The sequence below is a fragment of the Oncorhynchus gorbuscha genome, linkage group LG14 (genome assembly GCF_021184085.1).
Source record: "Oncorhynchus gorbuscha isolate QuinsamMale2020 ecotype Even-year linkage group LG14, OgorEven_v1.0, whole genome shotgun sequence".
NCBI classification, from domain to species: Eukaryota; Metazoa; Chordata; class Actinopteri; order Salmoniformes; family Salmonidae; genus Oncorhynchus; species Oncorhynchus gorbuscha.
Genome location: NC_060186.1, coordinates 81,248,487 through 81,274,065, shown reverse-complemented (window position 1 = coordinate 81,274,065; position 25,579 = coordinate 81,248,487). Strand labels below are relative to the sequence as shown.

Below are 25,579 nucleotides of genomic sequence, written 5' to 3'. Positions count from 1 at the left end.
CTAGGAACTAGGTAGATGTTCTGGGTGGTGACTAAAGATCTTTGACTGTTTCCCTAATCCCTATGGGCCCTGGTGTGTGGGGGGTTTACGTCTAGGAACTAGGTAGATGTTCTGGGTGGTGACTAAAGATCTTTGACTGTTTCCCTAATCCCTATGGGCCCTGGTGTGTGTGGGGGTTTACGTCTAGGAACTAGGTAGATGTTCTGGGTGGTGACTAAAGATCTTTGACTGTTTCCCTATGGGCCCTGGTGTGTGTGGGGGTTTACGTCTAGGAACTAGGTAGATGTTCTGGGTGGTGACTAAAGATCTTTGACTGTTTCCCTATGGGCCCTGGTGTGTGTGGGGGGTTACGTCTAGGAACTAGGTAGATGTTCTGGGTGGTGACTAAAGATCTTTGACTGTTTCCCTATGGGCCCTGGTGTGTGTGGGGGTTTACGTCTAGGAACTAGGTAGATGTTCTGGGTGGTGACTAAAGATCTTTGACTGTTTCCCTAATCCCTATGGGCCCTGGTGTGTGTGGGGGTTTACGTCTAGGAACTAGGTAGATGTTCTGGGTGGTGACTAAAGATCTTTGACTGTTTCCCTAATCCCTATGGGCCCTGGTGTGTGTGGGGGTTTACATCTAGGAACTAGGTAGATGTTCTGGGTGGTGACTAAAGATCTTTGACTGTTTCCCTAATCCCTATGGGCCCTGGTGTGTGTGGGGGTGTACGTCTAGGAACTAGGTAGATGTTCTGGGTGGTGACTAAAGATCTTTGACTGTTTCCCTAATCCCTATGGGCCCTGGTGTGTGTGGGGGTGTATGTCTAGGAACTAGGTAGATGTTCTGGGTGGTGACTAAAGATCTTTGACTGTTTCCCTAATCCCTATGGGCCCTGGTGTGTGTGGGGGTTTACGTCTAGGAACTAGGTAGATGTTCTGGGTGGTGACTAAAGATCTTTGACTGTTTCCCTAATCCCTATGGGCCCTGGTGTGTGGGGGTTTACGTCTAGGAACTAGGTAGATGTTCTGGGTGGTGACTAAAGATCTTTGACTGTTTCCCTATGGGCCCTGGTGTGTGTGGGGGTTTACGTCTAGGAACTAGGTAGATGTTCTGGGTGGTGACTAAAGATCTTTGACTGTTTCCCTATGGGCCCTGGTGTGTGTGGGGGTTTACGTCTAGGAACTAGGTAGATGTTCTGGGTGGTGACTAAAGATCTTTGACTGTTTCCCTATGGGCCCTGGTGTGTGTGGGGGTTTACGTCTAGGAACTAGGTAGATGTTCTGGGTGGTGACTAAAGATCTTTGACTGTTTCCCTAATCCCTATGGGCCCTGGTGTGTGTGGGGGTTTACGTCTAGGAACTAGGTAGATGTTCTGGGTGGTGACTAAAGATCTTTGACTGTTTCCCTAATCCCCATGGGCCCTGGTGTGTGTGGGGGTGTACGTCTAGGAACTAGGTAGATGTTCTGGGTGGTGACTAAAGATCTTTGACTGTTTCCCTAATCCCTATGGGCCCTGGTGTGTGTGGGGGTGTATGTCTAGGAACTAGGTAGATGTTCTGGGTGGTGACTAAAGATCTTTGACTGTTTCCCTAATCGTCTAGGAACTAGGTAGATGTTCTGGGTGGTGACTAAAGATCTTTGACTGTTTCCATATGGGCCCTGGTGTGTGTGGGGGTTTACGTCTAGGCACTAGGTAGATGTTCTGGGTGGTGACTAAAGATCTTTGACTGTTTCCCTATGGGCCCTGGTGTGTGTGGGGGTGGACATCTAGGAACTAGGTAGATGTTCTGGGTGGTGACTAAAGATCTTTGATTGTTTCCCTAATCCCTATGGGCCCTGGGTGTGTGTGGGGGTTTACGTCTAGGAACTAGGTAGATGTTCTGGGTGGTGACTAAAGATCTTTGACTGTTTCCATAATCCCTATGGGCCCTGGTGTGTGTGGGGGTTTACGTCTAGGAACTAGGTAGATGTTCTGGGTGGTGACTAAAGATCTTTGACTGTTTCCCTAATCCCCATGGGCCCTGGTGTGTGTGGGGGTGTACGTCTAGGAACTAGGTAGATGTTCTGGGTGGTGACTAAAGATCTTTGACTGTTTCCCTAATCCCTATGGGCCCTGGTGTGTGGGGGGTGTATGTCTAGGAACTAGGTAGATGTTCTGGGTGGTGACTAAAGATCTTTGACTGTTTCCCTATGGGCCCTGGTGTGTGTGGGGGTTTACGTCTAGGAACTAGGTAGATGTTCTGGGTGGTGACTAAAGATCTTTGACTGTTTCCCTATGGGCCCTGGTGTGTGTGGGGGTTTACCCTGGGTGGTGACTAAAGATCTTTGACTGTTTCCCTATGGGCCCTGGTGTGTGTGGGGGTTTACGTCTAGGAACTAGGTAGATGTTCTGGGTGGTGACTAAAGATCTTTGACTGTTTCCCTATGGGCCCTGGTGTGTGTGTGGGGGTTTACGTCTAGGAACTAGGTAGATGTTCTGGGTGGTGACTAAAGATCTTTGACTGTTTCCCTATGGGCCCTGGTGTGTGTGGGGGTTTACGTCTAGGAACTAGGTAGATGTTCTGGGTGGTGACTAAAGATCTTTGACTGTTTCCCTAATCCCTATGGGCCCTGGTGTGTGTGGGGGTGTATGTCTAGGAACTAGGTAGATGTTCTGGGTGGTGACTAAAGATCTTTGACTGTTTCCCTAATCCCTATGGGCCCTGGTGTGTGTGGGGGTGTACGTCTAGGAACTAGGTAGATGTTCTGGGTGGTGACTAAAGATCTTTGACTGTTTCCCTATGGGCCCTGGTGTGTGTGGGGGTTTACGTCTAGGAACTAGGTAGATGTTCTGGGTGGTGACTAAAGATCTTTGACTGTTTCCCTATGGGCCCTGGTGTGTGGGGGGTTTACGTCTAGGAACTAGGTAGATGTTCTGGGTGGTGACTAAAGATCTTTGACTGTTTCCCTAATCCCTATGGGCCCTGGTGTGTGTGGGGGTGTATGTCTAGGAACTAGGTAGATGTTCTGGGTGGTGACTAAAGATCTTTGACTGTTTCACTAATCCCTATGGGCCCTGGTGTGTGTGGGGTGTACGTCTAGGAACTAGGTAGATGTTCTGGGTGGTGACTAAAGATCTTTGACTGTTTCCCTATGGGCCCTGGTGTGTGTGGGGGTTTACGTCTAGGAACTAGGTAGATGTTCTGGGTGGTGACTAAAGATCTTTGACTGTTTCCCTAATGGGCCCTGGTGTGTGTGGGGGTTTACGTCTAGGAACTAGGTAGATGTTCTGGGTGGTGACTAAAGATCTTTGACTGTTTCCCTATGGGCCCTGGTGTGTGGGGGTGTACGTCTAGGAACTAGGTAGATGTTATGGGTGGTGACTAAAGATCTTTGACTGTTTCACTAATCCCTATGGGCCCTGGTGTGTGTGGGGGTGTACGTCTAAGAACTAGGTAGATGTTCTGGGTGGTGACTAAAGATCTTTGACTGTTTCCCTATGGGCCCTGGTGTGTGTGGTGGTTTACGTCTAGGAACTAGGTAGATGTTCTGGGTGGTGACTAAAGATCTTTGACTGTTTCCCTATGGGCCCTGGTGTGTGTGGGGGTTTACGTCTAGGAACTAGGTAGATGTTCTGGGTGGTGACTAAAGATCTTTGACTGTTTCCCTATGGGCCCTGGTGTGTGTGGGGGTTTACGTCTAGGAACTAGGTAGATGTTCTGGGTGGTGACTAAAGATCTTTGACTGTTTCTTAATCCCTATGGGCCCTGGTGTGTGTGGGGGGTTACGTCTAGGAACTAGGTAGATGTTCTGGGTGGTGACTAAAGATCTTTGACTGTTTCCCTAATCCCTATGGGCCCTGGTGTGTGTGGGGGTTTACGTCTAGGAACTAGGTAGATGTTCTGGGTGGTGACTAAAGATCTTTGACTGTTTCCCTATGGGCCCTGGTGTGTGGGGGGGTGTATGTCTAGGAACTAGGTAGATGTTCTGGGTGGTGACTAAAGATCTTTGACTGTTTCCCTAATCCCTATGGGCCCTGGTGTGTGTGGGGGTTTACGTCTAGGAACTAGGTAGATGTTCTGGGTGGTGACTAAAGATCTTTGACTGTTTCCCTAATCCCTATGGGCCCTGGTGTGTGTGGGGGTTTACGTCTAGGAACTAGGTAGATGTTCTGGGTGGTGACTAAAGATCTTTGACTGTTTCCTAATCCCTATGGGCCCTGGTGTGTGTGGGGTGTACGTCTAAGAACTAGGTAGATGTTCTGGGTGGTGACTAAAGATCTTTGACTGTTTCCCTGGGCCCTGGTGTGTGTGGTGGTTTACGTCTAGGAACTAGGTAGATGTTCTGGGTGGTGACTAAAGATCTTTGACTGTTTCCCTATGGGCCCTGGTGTGTGTGGGGGTTTACGTCTAGGAACTAGGTAGATGTTCTGGGTGGTGACTAAAGATCTTTGACTGTTTCCCTATGGGCCCTGGTGTGTGTGGGGGTGTACGTCTAGGAACTAGGTAGATGTTCTGGGTGGTGACTAAAGATCTTTGACTGTTTCTCTAATCCCTATGGGCCCTGGTGTGTGTGGGGGTGTATGTCTAGGAACTAGGTAGATGTTCTGGGTGGTGACTAAAGATCTTTGACTGTTTCACTAATCCCTATGGGCCCTGGTGTGTGTGGGGGTTTACGTCTAGGAACTAGGTAGATGTTCTGGGTGGTGACTAAAGATCTTTGACTGTTTCCCTATGGGCCCTGGTGTGTGGGGGGGTTTACGTCTAGGAACTAGGTAGATGTTCTGGGTGGTGACTAAAGATCTTTGACTGTTTCCCTATGGGCCCTGGTGTGTGTGGGGGTGTACGTCTAGGAACTAGGTAGATGTTCTGGGTGGTGACTAAAGATCTTTGACTGTTTCCCTAATCCCTATGGGCCCTGGTGTGTGTGGGGTGTACATCTAGGAACTAGGTAGATGTTCTGGGTGGTGACTAAAGATCTTTGACTGTTTCCCTAATCCCTATGGGCCCTGGTGTGTGTGGGGGTTTACGTCTAGGAACTAGGTAGATGTTCTGGGTGGTGACTAAAGATCTTTGACTGTTTCCCTAATCCCTATGGGCCCTGGTGTGTGTGGGGGTTTACGTCTAGGAACTAGGTAGATGTTCTGGGTGGTGACTAAAGATCTTTGACTGTTTCCCTAATCCCCATGGGCCCTGGTGTGTGTGGGGGTGTACGTCTAGGAACTAGGTAGATGTTCTGGGTGGTGACTAAAGATCTTTGACTGTTTCCCTAATCCCTATGGGCCCTGGTGTGTGTGGGGGTGTATGTCTAGGAACTAGGTAGATGTTCTGGGTGGTGACTAAAGATCTTTGACTGTTTCCCTATGGGCCCTGGTGTGTGGGGGGGTTTACGTCTAGGAACTAGGTAGATGTTCTGGGTGGTGACTAAAGATCTTTGACTGTTTCCCTATGGGCCCTGGTGTGTGTGGGGGTTTACGTCTAGGAACTAGGTAGATGTTCTGGGTGGTGACTAAAGATCATTGACTGTTTCCCTATGGGCCCTGGTGTGTGTGGGGGTTTACGTCTAGGAACTAGGTAGATGTTCTGGGTGGTGACTAAAGATCTTTGACTGTTTCCCTATGGGCCCTGGTGTGTGGGGGGGTGTATGTCTAGGAACTAGGTAGATGGTCTGGGTGGTGACTAAAGATCTTTGACTGTTTCCCTAATCCCTATGGGCCCGTGTGTGTGTGGGGGTTTACGTCTAGGAACTAGGTAGATGTTCTGGGTGGTGACTAAAGATCTTTGACTGTTTCCCCCTATGGGCCCTGGTGTGTGTGGGGGTTTACGTCTAGGAACTAGGTAGATGTTCTGGGTGGTGACTAAAGATCTTTGACTGTTTCCCTAATGGGCCCTGGTGTGTGTGGGGGTGTACGTCTAGGAACTAGGTAGATGTTCTGGGTGGTGACTAAAGATCTTTGACTGTTTCTCTAATCCCTATGGGCCCTGGTGTGTGTGGGGGTGTATGTCTAGGAACTAGGTAGATGTTCTGGGTGGTGACTAAAGATCTTTGACTGTTTCACTAATCCCTATGGGCCCTGGTGTGTGTGGGGGTTTACGTCTAGGAACTAGGTAGATGTTCTGGGTGGTGACTAAAGATCTTTGACTGTTTCCCTATGGGCCCTGGTGTGGGGGGTGTATGTCTAGGAACTAGGTAGATGTTCTGGGTGGTGACTAAAGATCTTTGACTGTTTCCCTAATCCCTATGGGCCCTGGTGTGTCTGGGGGTTTACGTCTAGGAACTAGGTAGATGTTCTGGGTGGTGACTAAAGATCTTTGACTGTTTCCCTAATCCCTATGGGCCCTGGTGTGTGTGGGGGTTTACGTCTAGGAACTAGGTAGATGTTCTGGGTGGTGACTAAAGATCTTTGACTGTTTCCCTAATCCCTATGGGCCCTGGTGTGTGTGGGGGTGTACATCTAGGAACTAGGTAGATGTTCTGGGTGGTGACTAAAGATCTTTGACTGTTTCCCTAATCCCTATGGGCCCTGGTGTGTGTGGGGGGTGTACATCTAGGAACTAGGTAGATGTTCTGGGTGGTGACTAAAGATCTTTGATTGTTTCCCTAATCCCTATGGGCCCTGGTGTGTGTGGGGGTGTACGTCTAGGAACTAGGTAGATGTTCTGGGTGGTGACTAAAGATCTTTGACTGTTTCCCTAATCCCTATGGGCCCTGGTGTGTGTGGGGGTTTACGTCTAGGAACTAGGTAGATGTTCTGGGTGGTGACTAAAGATCTTTGACTGTTTCTCTAATCCCTATGGGCCCTGGTGTGTGTGGGGGTGTATGTCTAGGAACTAGGTAGATGTTCTGGGTGGTGACTAAAGATCTTTGACTGTTTCCCTATGGGCCCTGGTGTGTGGGGGGGTTTACGTCTAGGAACTAGGTAGATGTTCTGGGTGGTGACTAAAGATCTTTGACTGTTTCCCTATGGGCCCTGGTGTGTGGGGGGTGTATGTCTAGGAACTAGGTAGATGTTCTGGGTGGTGACTAAAGATCTTTGACTGTTTCCCTATGGGCCCTGGTGTGTGTGGGGGTTTACGTCTAGGAACTAGGTAGATGTTCTGGGTGGTGACTAAAGATCTTTGACTGTTTCCCTAATCCCTATGGGCCCTGGTGTGTGTGGGGTTTACGTCTAGGAACTAGGTAGATGTTCTGGGTGGTGACTAAAGATCTTTGACTGTTTCCCTAATCCCTATGGGCCCTGGTGTGTGTGGGGGTGTACATCTAGGAACTAGGTAGATGTTCTGGGTGGTGACTAAAGATCTTTGACTGTTTCCTAATCCCTATGGGCCCTGGTGTGTGTGGGGGTGTACATCTAGGAACTAGGTAGATGTTCTGGGTGGTGACTAAAGATCTTTGATTGTTTCCCTAATCCCTATGGGCCCTGGTGTGTGTGGGGGTTTACGTCTAGGAACTAGGTAGATGTTCTGGGTGGTGACTAAAGATCTTTGACTGTTTCCCTATGGGCCCTGGTGTGTGGGGGGGTGTATGTGTAGGAACTAGGTAGATGTTCTGGGTGGTGACTAAAGATCTTTGACTGTTTCCCTAATCCCTATGGGCCCTGGTGTGTCTGGGGGTTTACGTCTAGGAACTAGGTAGATGTTCTGGGTGGTGACTAAAGATCTTTGACTGTTTCCCTAATCCCTATGGGCCCTGGTGTGTGTGGGGGTGTACGTCTAGGAACTAGGTAGATGTTCTGGGTGGTGACTAAAGATCTTTGACTGTTTCCCTAATCCCTATGGGCCCTGGTGTGTGTGGGGGTGTACGTCTAGGAACTAGGTAGATGTTCTGGGTGGTGACTAAAGATCTTTGACTGTTTCCCTCCCCTGGTGTGTGGGGGTTTACGTCTAGGAACTAGGTAGATGTTCTGGGTGGTGACTAAAGATCTTTGACTGTTTCCCTATGGGCCCTGGTGTGTGGGGGGTTTACGTCTAGGAACTAGGTAGATGTTCTGGGTGGTGACTAAAGATCTTTGACTGTTTCCCTATGGGCCCTGGTGTGTGTGGGGGTTACGTCTAGGAACTAGGTAGATGTTCTGGGTGGTGACTAAAGATCTTTGACTGTTTCTCTAATCCCTATGGGCCCTGGTGTGTGTGGGGGTGTATGTCTAGGAACTAGGTAGATGTTCTGGGTGGTGACTAAAGATCTTTGACTGTTTCCTAATCCCTATGGGCCCTGGTGTGTGTGGGGGTTTACGTCTAGGAACTAGGTAGATGTTCTGGGTGGTGACTAAAGATCTTTGACTGTTTCCCTATGGGCCCTGGTGTGTGGGGGGTGTATGTCTAGGAACTAGGTAGATGTTCTGGGTGGTGACTAAAGATCTTTGACTGTTTCCCTAATCCCTATGGGCCCTGGTGTGTCTGGGGGTTTACGTCTAGGAACTAGGTAGATGTTCTGGGTGGTGACTAAAGATCTTTGACTGTTTCCCTAATCCCTATGGGCCCTGGTGTGTGTGGGGGTTTACGTCTAGGAACTAGGTAGATGTTCTGGGTGGTGACTAAAGATCTTTGACTGTTTCCCTAATCCCTATGGGCCCTGGTGTGTGTGGGGGTGTACGTCTAGGAACTAGGTAGATGTTCTGGGTGGTGACTAAAGATCTTTGACTGTTTCCCTATGGGCCCTGGTGTGTGTGGGGGTTTACGTCTAGGAACTAGGTAGATGTTCTGGGTGGTGACTAAAGATCTTTGACTGTTTCCCTATGGGCCCTGGTGTGTGTGTGGGGGTTTACGTCTAGGAACTAGGTAGATGTTCTGGGTGGTGACTAAAGATCTTTGACTGTTTCCCTATGGGCCCTGGTGTGTGTGGGGGTTTACGTCTAGGAACTAGGTAGATGTTCTGGGTGGTGACTAAAGATCTTTGACTGTTTCCCTAATGGGCCCTGGTGTGTGTGGGGGGTTTACGTCTAGGAACTAGGTAGATGTTCTGGGTGGTGAATAAAGATCTTTGACTGTTTCCCTAATCCCTATGGGCCCTGGTGTGTGTGGGGGTGTATGTCTAGGAACTAGGTAGATGTTCTGGGTGGTGACTAAAGATCTTTGACTGTTTCCCTAATCCCTATGGGCCCTGGTGTGTGTGGGGGTGTACGTCTAGGAACTAGGTAGATGTTATGGGTGGTGACTAAAGATCTTTGACTGTTTCAGTAATCCCTATGGGCCCTGGTGTGTGTGGGGGTGTACGTCTAAGAACTAGGTAGATGTTCTGGGTGGTGACTAAAGATCTTTGACTGTTTCCCTATGGGCCCTGGTGTGTGTGGTGGTTTACGTCTAGGAACTAGGTAGATGTTCTGGGTGGTGACTAAAGATCTTTGACTGTTTCCCTATGGGCCCTGGTGTGTGTGGGGGTTTACGTCTAGGAACTAGGTAGATGTTCTGGGTGGTGACTAAAGATCTTTGACTGTTTCCCTATGGGCCCTGGTGTGTGTGGGGGTGTACGTCTAGGAACTAGGTAGATGTTCTGGGTGGTGACTAAAGATCTTTGACTGTTTCTCTAATCCCTATGGGCCCTGGTGTGTGTGGGGGGTGTATGTCTAGGAACTAGGTAGATGTTCTGGGTGGTGACTAAAGATCTTTGACTGTTTCACTAATCCCTATGGGCCCTGGTGTGTGGGGGGTTTACGTCTAGGAACTAGGTAGATGTTCTGGGTGGTGACTAAAGATCTTTGACTGTTTCCCTATGGGCCCTGGTGTGTGGGGGGTTTACGTCTAGGAACTAGGTAGATGTTCTGGGTGGTGACTAAAGATCTTTGACTGTTTCCCTATGGGCCCTGGTGTGTGGGGGGTGTACGTCTAGGAACTAGGTAGATGTTCTGGGTGGTGACTAAAGATCTTTGACTGTTTCCCTAATCCCTATGGGCCCTGGTGTGTGTGGGGGTGTACATCTAGGAACTAGGTAGATGTTCTGGGTGGTGACTAAAGATCTTTGACTGTTTCCCTAATCCCTATGGGCCCTGGTGTGTGTGGGGGTTTACGTCTAGGAACTAGGTAGATGTTCTGGGTGGTGACTAAAGATCTTTGACTGTTTCCCTAATCCCTATGGGCCCTGGTGTGTGTGGGGGTTTACGTCTAGGAACTAGGTAGATGTTCTGGGTGGTGACTAAAGATCTTTGACTGTTTCCCTAATCCCCATGGGCCCTGGTGTGTGTGGGGTGTACGTCTAGGAACTAGGTAGATGTTCTGGGTGGTGACTAAAGATCTTTGACTGTTTCCCTAATCCCTATGGGCCCTGGTGTGTGTGGGGGTGTATGTCTAGGAACTAGGTAGATGTTCTGGGTGGTGACTAAAGATCTTTGACTGTTTCCCTATGGGCCCTGGTGTGTGGGGGGGTTTACGTCTAGGAACTAGGTAGATGTTCTGGGTGGTGACTAAAGATCTTTGACTGTTTCCCTATGGGCCCTGGTGTGTGTGGGGGTTTACGTCTAGGAACTAGGTAGATGTTCTGGGTGGTGACTAAAGATCATTGACTGTTTCCCTATGGGCCCTGGTGTGTGTGGGGGTTTACGTCTAGGAACTAGGTAGATGTTCTGGGTGGTGACTAAAGATCTTTGACTGTTTCCCTATGGGCCCTGGTGTGTGGGGGTGTATGTCTAGGAACTAGGTAGATGTTCTGGGTGGTGACTAAAGATCTTTGACTGTTTCCCTAATCCCTATGGGCCCGTGTGTGTGTGGGGGTTTACGTCTAGGAACTAGGTAGATGTTCTGGGTGGTGACTAAAGATCTTTGACTGTTTCCCTATGGGCCCTGGTGTGTGTGGGGGTTTACGTCTAGGAACTAGGTAGATGTTCTGGGTGGTGACTAAAGATCTTTGACTGTTTCCCTATGGGCCCTGGTGTGTGTGGGGGTTTACGTCTAGGAACTAGGTAGATGTTCTGGGTGGTGACTAAAGATCTTTGACTGTTTCTCTAATCCCTATGGGCCCTGGTGTGTGTGGGGGTGTATGTCTAGGAACTAGGTAGATGTTCTGGGTGGTGACTAAAGATCTTTGACTGTTTCACTAATCCCTATGGGCCCTGGTGTGTGTGGGGGTTTACGTCTAGGAACTAGGTAGATGTTCTGGGTGGTGACTAAAGATCTTTGACTGTTTCCCCCTATGGGCCCTGGTGTGTGGGGGTGTATGTCTAGGAACTAGGTAGATGTTCTGGGTGGTGACTAAAGATCTTTGACTGTTTCCCTAATCCCTATGGGCCCTGGTGTGTCTGGGGTTTACGTCTAGGAACTAGGTAGATGTTCTGGGTGGTGACTAAAGATCTTTGACTGTTTCCCTAATCCCTATGGGCCCTGGTGTGTGTGGGGGTTTACGTCTAGGAACTAGGTAGATGTTCTGGGTGGTGACTAAAGATCTTTGACTGTTTCCCTAATCCCTATGGGCCCTGGTGTGTGTGGGGGTGTACATCTAGGAACTAGGTAGATGTTCTGGGTGGTGACTAAAGATCTTTGACTGTTTCCCTAATCCCTATGGGCCCTGGTGTGTGTGGGGGTGTACATCTAGGAACTAGGTAGATGTTCTGGGTGGTGACTAAAGATCTTTGATTGTTTCCCTAATCCCTATGGGCCCTGGTGTGTGTGGGGGTTTACGTCTAGGAACTAGGTAGATGTTCTGGGTGGTGACTAAAGATCTTTGACTGTTTCCCTAATCCCTATGGGCCCTGGTGTGTGTGGGGGTTTACGTCTAGGAACTAGGTAGATGTTCTGGGTGGTGACTAAAGATCTTTGACTGTTTCCTAATCCCTATGGGCCCTGGTGTGTGTGGGGGTGTATGTCTAGGAACTAGGTAGATGTTCTGGGTGGTGACTAAAGATCTTTGACTGTTTCCCTATGGGCCCTGGTGTGTGGGGGGGTTTACGTCTAGGAACTAGGTAGATGTTCTGGGTGGTGACTAAAGATCTTTGACTGTTTCCCTATGGGCCCTGGTGTGTGGGGGGGTGTATGTCTAGGAACTAGGTAGATGTTCTGGGTGGTGACTAAAGATCTTTGACTGTTTCCCTATGGGCCCTGGTGTGTGTGGGGGTTTACGTCTAGGAACTAGGTAGATGTTCTGGGTGGTGACTAAAGATCTTTGACTGTTTCCCTAATCCCTATGGGCCCTGGTGTGTGTGGGGGTTTACGTCTAGGAACTAGGTAGATGTTCTGGGTGGTGACTAAAGATCTTTGACTGTTTCCCTAATCCCTATGGGCCCTGGTGTGTGTGGGGGTGTACATCTAGGAACTAGGTAGATGTTCTGGGTGGTGACTAAAGATCTTTGACTGTTTCCCTAATCCCTATGGGCCCTGGTGTGTGTGGGGGTGTACATCTAGGAACTAGGTAGATGTTCTGGGTGGTGACTAAAGATCTTTGATTGTTTCCCTAATCCCTATGGGCCCTGGTGTGTGTGGGGGTTTACGTCTAGGAACTAGGTAGATGTTCTGGGTGGTGACTAAAGATCTTTGACTGTTTCCCTATGGGCCCTGGTGTGTGGGGGGGTGTATGTGTAGGAACTAGGTAGATGTTCTGGGTGGTGACTAAAGATCTTTGACTGTTTCCCTAATCCCTATGGGCCCTGGTGTGTCTGGGGGTTTACGTCTAGGAACTAGGTAGATGTTCTGGGTGGTGACTAAAGATCTTTGACTGTTTCCCTAATCCCTATGGGCCCTGGTGTGTGTGGGGGTTTACGTCTAGGAACTAGGTAGATGTTCTGGGTGGTGACTAAAGATCTTTGACTGTTTCCCTAATCCCTATGGGCCCTGGTGTGTGTGGGGGTGTACGTCTAGGTACTAGGTAGATGTTCTGGGTGGTGACTAAAGATCTTTGACTGTTTCCCTATGGGCCCTGGTGTGTGTGGGGGTTTACGTCTAGGAACTAGGTAGATGTTCTGGGTGGTGACTAAAGATCTTTGACTGTTTCCCTATGGGCCCTGGTGTGTGTGTGGGGGTTTACGTCTAGGAACTAGGTAGATGTTCTGGGTGGTGACTAAAGATCTTTGACTGTTTCCCTATGGGCCCTGGTGTGTGTGGGGGTTTACGTCTAGGAACTAGGTAGATGTTCTGGGTGGTGACTAAAGATCTTTGACTGTTTCCCTATGGGCCCTGGTGTGTGTGTGGGGGTTTACGTCTAGGAACTAGGTAGATGTTCTGGGTGGTGACTAAAGATCTTTGACTGTTTCCCTAATCCCTATGGGCCCTGGTGTGTGTGGGGGTGTACGTCTAGGAACTAGGTAGATGTTCTGGGTGGTGAATAAAGATCTTTGACTGTTTCCCTAATCCCTATGGGCCCTGTTGTGTGTGGGGGTGTATGTCTAGGAACTAGGTAGATGTTCTGGGTGGTGACTAAAGATCTTTGACTGTTTCCCTAATCCCTATGGGCCCTGGTGTGTGTGGGGGTGTACGTCTAGGAACTAGGTAGATGTTATGGGTGGTGACTAAAGATCTTTGACTGTTTCAGTAATCCCTATGGGCCCTGGTGTGTGTGGGGGTGTACGTCTAAGAACTAGGTAGATGTTCTGGGTGGTGACTAAAGATCTTTGACTGTTTCCCTATGGGCCCTGGTGTGTGTGGTGGTTTACGTCTAGGAACTAGGTAGATGTTCTGGGTGGTGACTAAAGATCTTTGACTGTTTCCCTATGGGCCCTGGTGTGTGTGGGGGTTTACGTCTAGGAACTAGGTAGATGTTCTGGGTGGTGACTAAATATCTTTGACTGTTTCCCTATGGGCCCTGGTGTGTGTGGGGGTGTACGTCTAGGAACTAGGTAGATGTTCTGGGTGGTGACTAAAGATCTTTGACTGTTTCTCTAATCCCTATGGGCCCTGGTGTGTGTGGGGGTGTATGTCTAGGAACTAGGTAGATGTTCTGGGTGGTGACTAAAGATCTTTGACTGTTTCCCTATGGGCCCTGGTGTGTGGGGGGGTTTACGTCTAGGAACTAGGTAGATGTTCTGGGTGGTGACTAAAGATCTTTGACTGTTTCCCTATGGGCCCTGGTGTGTGTGGGGGTGTACGTCTAGGAACTAGGTAGATGTTCTGGGTGGTGACTAAAGATCTTTGACTGTTTCCCTAATCCCTATGGGCCCTGGTGTGTGTGGGGGTGTACATCTAGGAACTAGGTAGATGTTCTGGGTGGTGACTAAAGATCTTTGACTGTTTCCCTAATCCCTATGGGCCCTGGTGTGTGTGGGGGTTTACGTCTAGGAACTAGGTAGATGTTCTGGGTGGTGACTAAAGATCTTTGACTGTTTCCCTAATCCCTATGGGCCCTGGTGTGTGTGGGGGTTTACGTCTAGGAACTAGGTAGATGTTCTGGGTGGTGACTAAAGATCTTTGACTGTTTCCCTAATCCCCATGGGCCCTGGTGTGTGTGGGGGTGTACGTCTAGGAACTAGGTAGATGTTCTGGGTGGTGACTAAAGATCTTTGACTGTTTCCCTAATCCCTATGGGCCCTGGTGTGTGTGGGGGTGTATGTCTAGGAACTAGGTAGATGTTCTGGGTGGTGACTAAAGATCTTTGACTGTTTCCCTATGGGCCCTGGTGTGTGGGGGGGTTTACGTCTAGGAACTAGGTAGATGTTCTGGGTGGTGACTAAAGATCTTTGACTGTTTCCCTATGGGCCCTGGTGTGTGTGGGGGTTTACGTCTAGGAACTAGGTAGATGTTCTGGGTGGTGACTAAAGATCATTGACTGTTTCCCTATGGGCCCTGGTGTGTGTGGGGGTTTACGTCTAGGAACTAGGTAGATGTTCTGGGTGGTGACTAAAGATCTTTGACTGTTTCCCTATGGGCCCTGGTGTGTGGGGGGGTGTATGTCTAGGAACTAGGTAGATGTTCTGGGTGGTGACTAAAGATCTTTGACTGTTTCCCTAATCCCTATGGGCCCGTGTGTGTGTGGGGGTTTACGTCTAGGAACTAGGTAGATGTTCTGGGTGGTGACTAAAGATCTTTGACTGTTTCCCTATGGGCCCTGGTGTGTGTGGGGGTTTACGTCTAGGAACTAGGTAGATGTTCTGGGTGGTGACTAAAGATCTTTGACTGTTTCCCTATGGGCCCTGGTGTGTGTGGGGGTGTACGTCTAGGAACTAGGTAGATGTTCTGGGTGGTGACTAAAGATCTTTGACTGTTTCTCTAATCCCTATGGGCCCTGGTGTGTGTGGGGGTGTATGTCTAGGAACTAGGTAGATGTTCTGGGTGGTGACTAAAGATCTTTGACTGTTTCACTAATCCCTATGGGCCCTGGTGTGTGTGGGGGTTTACGTCTAGGAACTAGGTAGATGTTCTGGGTGGTGACTAAAGATCTTTGACTGTTTCCCTATGGGCCCTGGTGTGTGGGGGGGTGTATGTCTAGGAACTAGGTAGATGTTCTGGGTGGTGACTAAAGATCTTTGACTGTTTCCCTAATCCCTATGGGCCCTGGTGTGTCTGGGGGTTTACGTCTAGGAACTAGGTAGATGTTCTGGGTGGTGACTAAAGATCTTTGACTGTTTCCCTAATCCCTATGGGCCCTGGTGTGTGTGGGGGTTTACGTCTAGGAACTAGGTAGATGTTCTGGGTGGTGACTAAAGATCTTTGACTGTTTCCCTAATCCCTATGGGCCCTGGTGTGTGTGGGGGTGTACATCTAGGAACTAGGTAGATGTTCTGGGTGGTGACTAAAGATCTTTGACTGTTTCCCTAATCCCTATGGGCCCTGGTGTGTGTGGGGGTGTACATCTAGGAACTAGGTAGATGTTCTGGGTGGTGACTAAAGATCTTTGATTGTTTCCCTAATCCCTATGGGCCCTGGTGTGTGTGGGGGTTTACGTCTAGGAACTAGGTAGATGTTCTGGGTGGTGACTAAAGATCTTTGACTGTTTCCCTAATCCCTATGGGCCCTGGTGTGTGTGGGGGTTTACGTCTAGGAACTAGGTAGATGTTCTGGGTGGTGACTAAAGATCTTTGACTGTTTCTCTAATCCCTATGGGCCCTGGTGTGTGTGGGGGTGTATGTCTAGGAACTAGGTAGATGTTCTGGGTGGTGACTAAAGATCTTTGACTGTTTCCCTATGGGCCCTGGTGTGTGGGGGGGTTTACGTCTAGGAACTAGGTAGATGTTCTGGGTGGTGACTAAAGATCTTTGACTGTTTCCCTATGGGCCCTGGTGTGTGGGGGGGTGTATGTCTAGGAACTAGGTAGATGTTCTGGGTGGTGACTAAAGATCTTTGACTGTTTCCCTAATCCCTATGGGCCCTGGTGTGTCTGGGGGTTTACGTCTAGGAACTAGGTAGATGTTCTGGGTGGTGACTAAAGATCTTTGACTGTTTCCCTAATCCCTATGGGCCCTGGTGTGTGTGGGGGTTTACGTCTAGGAACTAGGTAGATGTTCTGGGTGGTGACTAAAGATCTTTGACTGTTTCCCTAATCCCTATGGGCCCTGGTGTGTGTGGGGGTGTACATCTAGGAACTAGGTAGATGTTCTGGGTGGTGACTAAAGATCTTTGACTGTTTCCCTAATCCCTATGGGCCCTGGTGTGTGTGGGGGTGTACATCTAGGAACTAGGTAGATGTTCTGGGTGGTGACTAAAGATCTTTGATTGTTTCCCTAATCCCTATGGGCCCTGGTGTGTGTGGGGGTTTACGTCTAGGAACTAGGTAGATGTTCTGGGTGGTGACTAAAGATCTTTGACTGTTTCCCTAATCCCTATGGGCCCTGGTGTGTGTGGGGGTTTACGTCTAGGAACTAGGTAGATGTTCTGGGTGGTGACTAAAGATCTTTGACTGTTTCCCTAATCCCCATGGGCCCTGGTGTGTGTGGGGGTGTACGTCTAGGAACTAGGTAGATGTTCTGGGTGGTGACTAAAGATCTTTGACTGTTTCCCTAATCCCTATGGGCCCTGGTGTGTGTGGGGGTGTATGTCTAGGAACTAGGTAGATGTTCTGGGTGGTGACTAAAGATCTTTGACTGTTTCCCTATGGGCCCTGGTGTGTGGGGGGTTTACGTCTAGGAACTAGGTAGATGTTCTGGGTGGTGACTAAAGATCTTTGACTGTTTCCCTATGGGCCCTGGTGTGTGTGGGGGTTTACGTCTAGGAACTAGGTAGATGTTCTGGGTGGTGACTAAAGATCTTTGACTGTTTCCCTATGGGCCCTGGTGTGTGTGGGGGTTTACGTCTAGGAACTAGGTAGATGTTCTGGGTGGTGACTAAAGATCTTTGACTGTTTCCCTATGGGCCCTGGTGTGTGGGGGGGTGTATGTCTAGGAACTAGGTAGATGTTCTGGGTGGTGACTAAAGATCTTTGACTGTTTCCCTAATCCCTATGGGCCCTGGTGTGTGTGGGGGTTTACGTCTAGGAACTAGGTAGATGTTCTGGGTGGTGACTAAAGATCTTTCACTGTTTCCCTATGGGCCCTGGTGTGTGTGGGGGTTTACGTCTAGGAACTAGGTAGATGTTCTGGGTGGTGACTAAAGATCTTTGACTGTTTCCCTAATCCCTATGGGCCCTGGTGTGTGTGGGGGTGTATGTCTAGGAACTAGGTAGATGTTCTGGGTGGTGACTAAAGATCTTTGACTGTTTCACTAATCCCTATGGGCCCTGGTGTGTGTGGGGGTGTACGTCTAGGAACTAGGTAGATGTTCTGGGTGGTGACTAAAGATCTTTGACTGTTTCCCTAATCCCTATGGGCCCTGGTGTGTGTGGGGGTGTATGTCTAGGAACTAGGTAGATGTTCTGGGTGGTGACTAAAGATCTTTGACTGTTTCACTAATCCCTATGGGCCCTGGTGTGTGTGGGGATGTACGTCTAAGAACTAGGTAGATGTTCTGGGTGGTGACTAAAGATCTTTGACTGTTTCCCTATGGGCCCTGGTGTGTGTGGTGGTTTACGTCTAGGAACTAGGTAGATGTTCTGGGTGGTGACTAAAGATCTTTGACTGTTTCCCTATGGGCCCTGGTGTGTGGGGGGGTGTATGTCTAGGAACTAGGTAGATGTTCTGGGTGGTGACTAAAGATCTTTGACTGTTTCCCTAATCCCTATGGGCCCTGGTGTGTCTGGGGGTTTACGTCTAGGAACTAGGTAGATGTTCTGGGTGGTGACTAAAGATCTTTGACTGTTTCCCTAATCCCTATGGGCCCTGGTGTGTGTGGGGGTTTACGTCTAGGAACTAGGTAGATGTTCTGGGTGGTGACTAAAGATCTTTGACTGTTTCCCTAATCCCTATGGGCCCTGGTGTGTGTGGGGGTGTACATCTAGGAACTAGGTAGATGTTCTGGGTGGTGACTAAAGATCTTTGACTGTTTCCCTAATCCCTATGGGCCCTGGTGTGTGTGGGGGTGTACATCTAGGAACTAGGTAGATGTTCTGGGTGGTGACTAAAGATCTTTGATTGTTTCCCTAATCCCTATGGGCCCTGGTGTGTGTGGGGGTTTACGTCTAGGAACTAGGTAGATGTTCTGGGTGGTGACTAAAGATCTTTGACTGTTTCCCTAATCCCTATGGGCCCTGGTGTGTGTGGGGGTTTACGTCTAGGAACTAGGTAGATGTTCTGGGTGGTGACTAAAGATCTTTGACTGTTTCCCTAATCCCCATGGGCCCTGGTGTGTGTGGGGGTGTACGTCTAGGAACTAGGTAGATGTTCTGGGTGGTGACTAAAGATCTTTGACTGTTTCCCTAATCCCTATGGGCCCTGGTGTGTGTGGGGGTGTATGTCTAGGAACTAGGTAGATGTTCTGGGTGGTGACTAAAGATCTTTGACTGTTTCCCTATGGGCCCTGGTGTGTGGGGGGGTTTACGTCTAGGAACTAGGTAGATGTTCTGGGTGGTGACTAAAGATCTTTGACTGTTTCCCTATGGGCCCTGGTGTGTGTGGGGGTTTACGTCTAGGAACTAGGTAGATGTTCTGGGTGGTGACTAAAGATCTTTGACTGTTTCCCTATGGGCCCTGGTGTGTGTGGGGGTTTACGTCTAGGAACTAGGTAGATGTTCTGGGTGGTGACTAAAGATCTTTGACTGTTTCCCTATGGGCCCTGGTGTGTGGGGGGTGTATGTCTAGGAACTAGGTAGATGTTCTGGGTGGTGACTAAAGATCTTTGACTGTTTCCCTAATCCCTATGGGCCCTGGTGTGTGTGGGGGTTTACGTCTAGGAACTAGGTAGATGTTCTGGGTGGTGACTAAAGATCTTTCACTGTTTCCCTATGGGCCCTGGTGTGTGTGGGGGTTTACGTCTAGGAACTAGGTAGATGTTCTGGGTGGTGACTAAAGATCTTTGACTGTTTCCCTAATCCCTATGGGCCCTGGTGTGTGTGGGGGTGTATGTCTAGGAACTAGGTAGATGTTCTGGGTGGTGACTAAGGATCTTTGACTGTTTCACTAATCCCTATGGGCCCTGGTGTGTGTGGGGGTGTACGTCTAGGAACTAGGTAGATGTTCTGGGTGGTGACTAAAGATCTTTGACTGTTTCCCTAATCCCTATGGGCCCTGGTGTGTGTGGGGGTGTATGTCTAGGAACTAGGTAGATGTTCTGGGTGGTGACTAAAGATCTTTGACTGTTTCACTAATCCCTATGGGCCCTGGTGTGTGTGGGGATGTACGTCTAAGAACTAGGTAGATGTTCTGGGTGGTGACTAAAGATCTTTGACTGTTTCCCTATGGGCCCTGGTGTGTGTGGTGGTTTACGTCTAGGAACTAGGTAGATGTTCTGGGTGGTGACTAAAGATCTTTGACTGTTTCCCTATGGGCCCTGGTGTGTGTGGGGGTTTACGTCTAGGAACTAGGTAGATGTTCTGGGTGGTGACTAAAGATCTTTGATTGTTTCCCTATGGGCCCTGGTGTGTGTGGGGGTGTACGTCTAGGAACTAGGTAGATGTTCTGGGTGGTGACTAAAGATCTTTGACTGTTTCCCTAATCCCTATGGGCCCTGGTGTGTGTGGGGGTGTATGTCTAGGAACTAGGTAGATGTTCTGGGTGGTGACTAAAGATCTTTGACTGTTTCACTAATCCCTATGGGCCCTGGTGTGTGTGGGGGTTTACGTCTAGGAACTAGGTAGATGTTCTGGGTGGTGACTAAAGATCTTTGACTGTTTCCCTATGGGCCCTGGTGTGTGTGGGGGTTTACGTCTAGGAACTAGGTAGATGTTCTGGGTGGTGACTAAAGATCTTTGACTGTTTCTCTATGGGCCCTGGTGTGTGTGGGGGTTTACGTCTAGGAACTAGGTAGATGTTCTGGGTGGTGACTAAAGATCTTTGACTGTTTCCCTAATCCCTATGGGCCCTGGTGTGTGTGGGGGTGTATGTCTAGGAACTAGGTAGATGTTCTGGGTGGTGACTAAAGATCTTTGACTGTTTCACTAATCCCTATGGGCCCTGGTGTGTGTGGGGGTTTACGTCTAGGAACTAGGTAGATGTTCTGGGTGGTGACTAAAGATCTTTGACTGTTTCCCTATGGGCCCTGGTGTGTGTGGGGGTTTACGTCTAGGAACTAGGTAGATGTTCTGGGTGGTGACTAAAGATCTTTGACTGTTTCTCTATGGGCCCTGGTGTGTGTGGGGGTTTACGTCTAGGAACTAGGTAGATGTTCTGGGTGGTGACTAAAGATCTTTGACTGTTTCCCTAATCCCTATGGGCCCTGGTGTGTGTGGGGGTGTATGTCTAGGAACTAGGTAGATGTTCTGGGTGGTGACTAAAGATCTTTGACTGTTTCACTAATCCCTATGGGCCCTGGTGTGTGTGGGGGTGTACGTCTAGGAACTAGGTAGATGTTCTGGGTGGTGACTAAAGATCTTTGACTGTTTCCCTAATCCCTATGGGCCCTGGTGTGTGTGGGAGTGTATGTCTAGGAACTAGGTAGATGTTCTGGGTGGTGACTAAAGATCTTTGACTGTTTCACTAATCCCTATGGGCCCTGGTGTGTGTGGGGGTGTACGTCTAAGAACTAGGTAGATGTTCTGGGTGGTGACTAAAGATCTTTGACTGTTTCCCTATGGGCCCTGGTGTGTGTGGTGGTTTACGTCTAGGAACTAGGTAGATGTTCTGGGTGGTGACTAAAGATCTTTGACTGTTTCCCTATGGGCCCTGGTGTGTGTGGGGGTTTACGTCTAGGAACTAGGTAGATGTTCTGGGTGGTGACTAAAGATCTTTGATTGTTTCCCTATGGGCCCTGGTGTGTGTGGGGGTGTACGTCTAGGAACTAGGTAGATGTTCTGGGTGGTGACTAAAGATCTTTGACTGTTTCCCTAATCCCTATGGGCCCTGGTGTGTGTGGGGGTGTATGTCTAGGAACTAGGTAGATGTTCTGGGTGGTGACTAAAGATCTTTGACTGTTTCACTAATCCCTATGGGCCCTGGTGTGTGTGGGGGTGTACGTCTAGGAACTAGGTAGATGTTCTGGGTGGTGACTAAAGATCTTTGACTGTTTCCCTAATCCCTATGGGCCCTGGTGTGTGTGGGGGTGTATGTCTAGGAACTAGGTAGATGTTCTGGGTGGTGACTAAAGATCTTTGACTGTTTCACTAATCCCTATGGGCCCTGGTGTGTGTGGGGTTTACGTCTAGGAACTAGGTAGATGTTCTGGGTGGTGACTAAAGATCTTTGACTGTTTCCCTATGGGCCCTGGTGTGTGTGGGGGTTTACGTCTAGGAACTAGGTAGATGTTCTGGGTGGTGACTAAAGATCTTTGACTGTTTCTCTATGGGCCCTGGTGTGTGTGGGGGTTTACGTCTAGGAACTAGGTAGATGTTCTGGGTGGTGACTAAAGATCTTTGACTGTTTCCCTAATCCCTATGGGCCCTGGTGTGTGGGGGGTGTATGTCTAGGAACTAGGTAGATGTTCTGGGTGGTGACTAAAGGATCTTTGACTGTTTCACTAATCCCTATGGGCCCTGGTGTGTGGGGGGTTTACGTCTAGGAACTAGGTAGATGTTCTGGGTGGTGACTAAAGATCTTTGACTGTTTCCCTATGGGCCCTGGTGTGTGTGGGGGTTTACGTCTAGGAACTAGGTAGATGTTCTGGGTGGTGACTAAAGATCTTTGACTGTTTCTCTATGGGCCCTGTTGTGTGTGGGGGTTTACGTCTAGGAACTAGGTAGATGTTCTGGGTGGTGACTAAAGATCTTTGACTGTTTCCCTAATCCCTATGGGCCCTGGTGTGTGTGGGGTGTATGTCTAGGAACTAGGTAGATGTTCTGGGTGGTGACTAAGGATCTTTGACTGTTTCACTAATCCCTATGGGCCCTGGTGTGTGTGGGGGTGTACGTCTAGGAACTAGGTAGATGTTCTGGGTGGTGACTAAAGATCTTTGACTGTTTCCCTAATCCCTATGGGCCCTGGTGTGTGTGGGAGTGTATGTCTAGGAACTAGGTAGATGTTCTGGGTGGTGACTAAAGATCTTTGACTGTTTCACTAATCCCTATGGGCCCTGGTGTGTGTGGGGGTGTACGTCTAAGAACTAGGTAGATGTTCTGGGTGGTGACTAAAGATCTTTGACTGTTTCCCTATGGGCCCTGGTGTGTGTGGGTGGTTTACGTCTAGGAACTAGGTAGATGTTCTGGGTGGTGACTAAAGATCTTTGACTGTTTCCCTATGGGCCCTGGTGTGTGTGGGGGTTTACGTCTAGGAACTAGGTAGATGTTCTGGGTGGTGACTAAAGATCTTTGATTGTTTCCCTATGGGCCCTGGTGTGTGTGGGGGTGTACGTCTAGGAACTAGGTAGATGTTCTGGGTGGTGACTAAAGATCTTTGACTGTTTCCCTAATCCCTATGGGCCCTGGTGTGTGTGGGGGTGTATGTCTAGGAACTAGGTAGATGTTCTGGGTGGTGACTAAAGATCTTTGACTGTTTCACTAATCCCTATGGGCCCTGGTGTGTGTGGGGGTTTACGTCTAGGAACTAGGTAGATGTTCTGGGTGGTGACTAAAGATCTTTGACTGTTTCCCTAATCCCTATGGGCCCTGGTGTGTGTGGGGGTTTACGTCTAGGAACTAGGTAGATGTTCTGGGTGGTGACTAAAGATCTTTGACTGTTTCCCTAATCCCTATGGACCCTGGTGTGTGTGGGGGTGTACGTCTAGGAACTAGGTAGATGTTCTGGGTGGTGACTAAAGATCTTTGACTGTTTCCCTAATCCCTATGGGCCCTGGTGTGTGTGGGGGTGTATGTCTAGAAACTAGGTAGATGTTCTGGGTGGTGACTAAAGATCTTTGACTGTTTCACTAATCCCTATGGGCCCTGGTGTGTGTGGGGGTGTACGTCTAAGAACTAGGTAGATGTTCTGGGTGGTGACTAAAGATCTTTGACTGTTTCCCTATGGGCCCTGGTGTGTGTGGTGGTTTACGTCTAGGAACTAGGTAGATGTTCTGGGTGGTGACTAAAGATCTTTGACTGTTTCCCTATGGGCCCTGGTGTGTGGGGGGGTGTATGTCTAGGAACTAGGTAGATGTTCTGTGTGGTGACTAAAGATCTTTGACTGTTTCCCTAATCCCTATGGGCCCTGGTGTGTGTGGGGGTTTACGTCTAGGAACTAGGTAGATGTTCTGGGTGGTGACTAAAGATCTTTGACTGTTTCCCTATGGGCCCTGGTGTGTGGGGGGGTTTACGTCTAGGAACTAGGTAGATGTTCTGGGTGGTGACTAAAGATCTTTGACTGTTTCCCTATGGGCCCTGGTGTGTGTGGGGGTTTACGTCTAGGAACTAGGTAGATGTTCTGGGTGGTGACTAAAGATCTTTGACTGTTTCCCTATGGGCCCTGGTGTGTGTGGGGGTTTACGTCTAGGAACTAGGTAGATGTTCTGGGTGGTGACTAAAGATCTTTGACTGTTTCCCTATGGGCCCTGGTGTGTGTGGGGGTTTACGTCTAGGAACTAGGTAGATGTTCTGGGTGGTGACTAAAGATCTTTGACTGTTTCCCTAATCCCTATGGGCCCTGGTGTGTGTGGGGGTGTACGTCTAGTTACTAGGTAGATGTTCTGGGTGGTGACTAAAGATCTTTGACTGTTTCCCTATGGGCCCTGGTGTGTGGGGGGGTTTACTTCTTGGCCAGTTCTTTAGAGATCTGTTCCAGTGTGCGTCCCTGAGTCTCTGGGATGAAGAGGATGACGAAGACCAGCAGGATGAAGCTTATGGTGGCGTACAGGAACATCACGTTGGGAACACCAATCCTCTCTGCAGGGGGACCATAATACATGTTACACACCAATCCTCTCTGCAGGGGGACCATAATACATGTTACACACCAATCCTCTCTGCAGGGGGACCATAATAGATGTTACACACCAATCCTCTCTGCAGGGGGACCATAATACATGTTACACACCAATCCTCTCTGCAGGGGGACCATAATACATGTTACACACCAATCCTCTCTGCAGGGGGACCATAATAGATGTTACACACCAATCCCCTCTGCAGGGGGACCATAATACATGTTACACGCCAATCCACTCTGCAGGGGGACCATAATAGATGTTACACAACAATCCTCTCTGCAGGGGGACCATAATACATGTTAAACACCAATCCTCTCTGCAGGGGGACCATAATAGATGTTACACACCAATCCTCTCTGCAGGGGGACCATAATACATGTTAAACACCAATCCACTCTGCAGGGGGACCATAATACATGTTACACACCAATCCTCTCTGCAGGGGGACCATAATACATGTTACACACCAATCCTCTCTGCAGGGGGACAATAATACATGTTAAACACCTCATGTACTCAGCAGGGGGACCATAATAGATGTTACACACCAATCCTCTCTGCAGGGGGACCATAATACATGTTAAACACCAATCCTCTCTGCAGGGGGACCATAATACATGTTACACACCAATCCTCTCTGCAGGGGGACAATAATACTAGTTAAACACCTCATCTACTCAGCAGGGGGACCATAATAGATGTTACACCTCGTCATCCTCTCTACAGGAAGGAAGTAACAAACATGACACGCCTCCTCATCTACTCAGCAGGGGGACCCTAATAAATGTCACACCTATACAGTGCCTTGACTTTTTCTACATTTTGTTAGGTTACAACCTTATTGTAAAATTGATTGAATAGTTTTTTCCTCCTCATCAATCTACACACAATACCCCATAATGACATCACAATACCCCATAATGACATTACAATACCCCATAATGACAAATTTTGCAAATTCATAAAAAAATCAAAAACAGAAATATTACATTTACATAAGTATTCAGACCCTTTACTCAGTACTTTGTTGAAGCACCTTTGGCAGTGATTACAGCCTCCAGTCTTCTTGGGTATGACGTTACAAGCTTGGCACACCTGTATTTGTGGAGTTTCTCCCATTCTTCTCTGCAGATCCTCTCAAGCTCTGTCAGTTTGGATGGGGAGCGTTGCTGCACAGCTATTTTCAGGTCTCTCCAGAGATGTTCAATTGGGTTCAAGTCCAGGCTCTGGCTGGGCCACTCAAGGACATTCAGAGACTTGTCCCAAAGCCACTCCTACGTTGTCTTGGTTGTTGTCCTGTTGGATGGTGAACCTTCGTCCCAGTCTGAGGTCCTGAGACCTCTGGAGCATCTCTCTGTACTTCACTCCGTTCATCTTTGCCTCAATCCTGACTAGTCTCCCAGTCTGCTCTGTCAGAGTGACCATTGGGATCTTGGTCACCTCCCTGACCAAG

The 25,579-nt window shown here is 48.9% G+C and overlaps 1 protein-coding gene across 1 annotated transcript in view; it reads right to left on the bottom strand.

Moving 5' to 3' along the window:
• Nucleotides 1-24,082, bottom strand: part of LOC123995914 (solute carrier family 2, facilitated glucose transporter member 12-like) — a gene marked incomplete at its 5' end in the record, with an annotated part of 38,186 nt that extends 14,104 nt beyond the window's left edge. Inside the window, 1 exon segment of the mRNA XM_046299577.1 lies at nucleotides 23,950-24,082. Within this exon segment, the coding sequence (XP_046155533.1) occupies nucleotides 23,950-24,082 (133 nt within the window).
• Nucleotides 24,083-25,579: the final 1,497 nt, after the last annotated feature.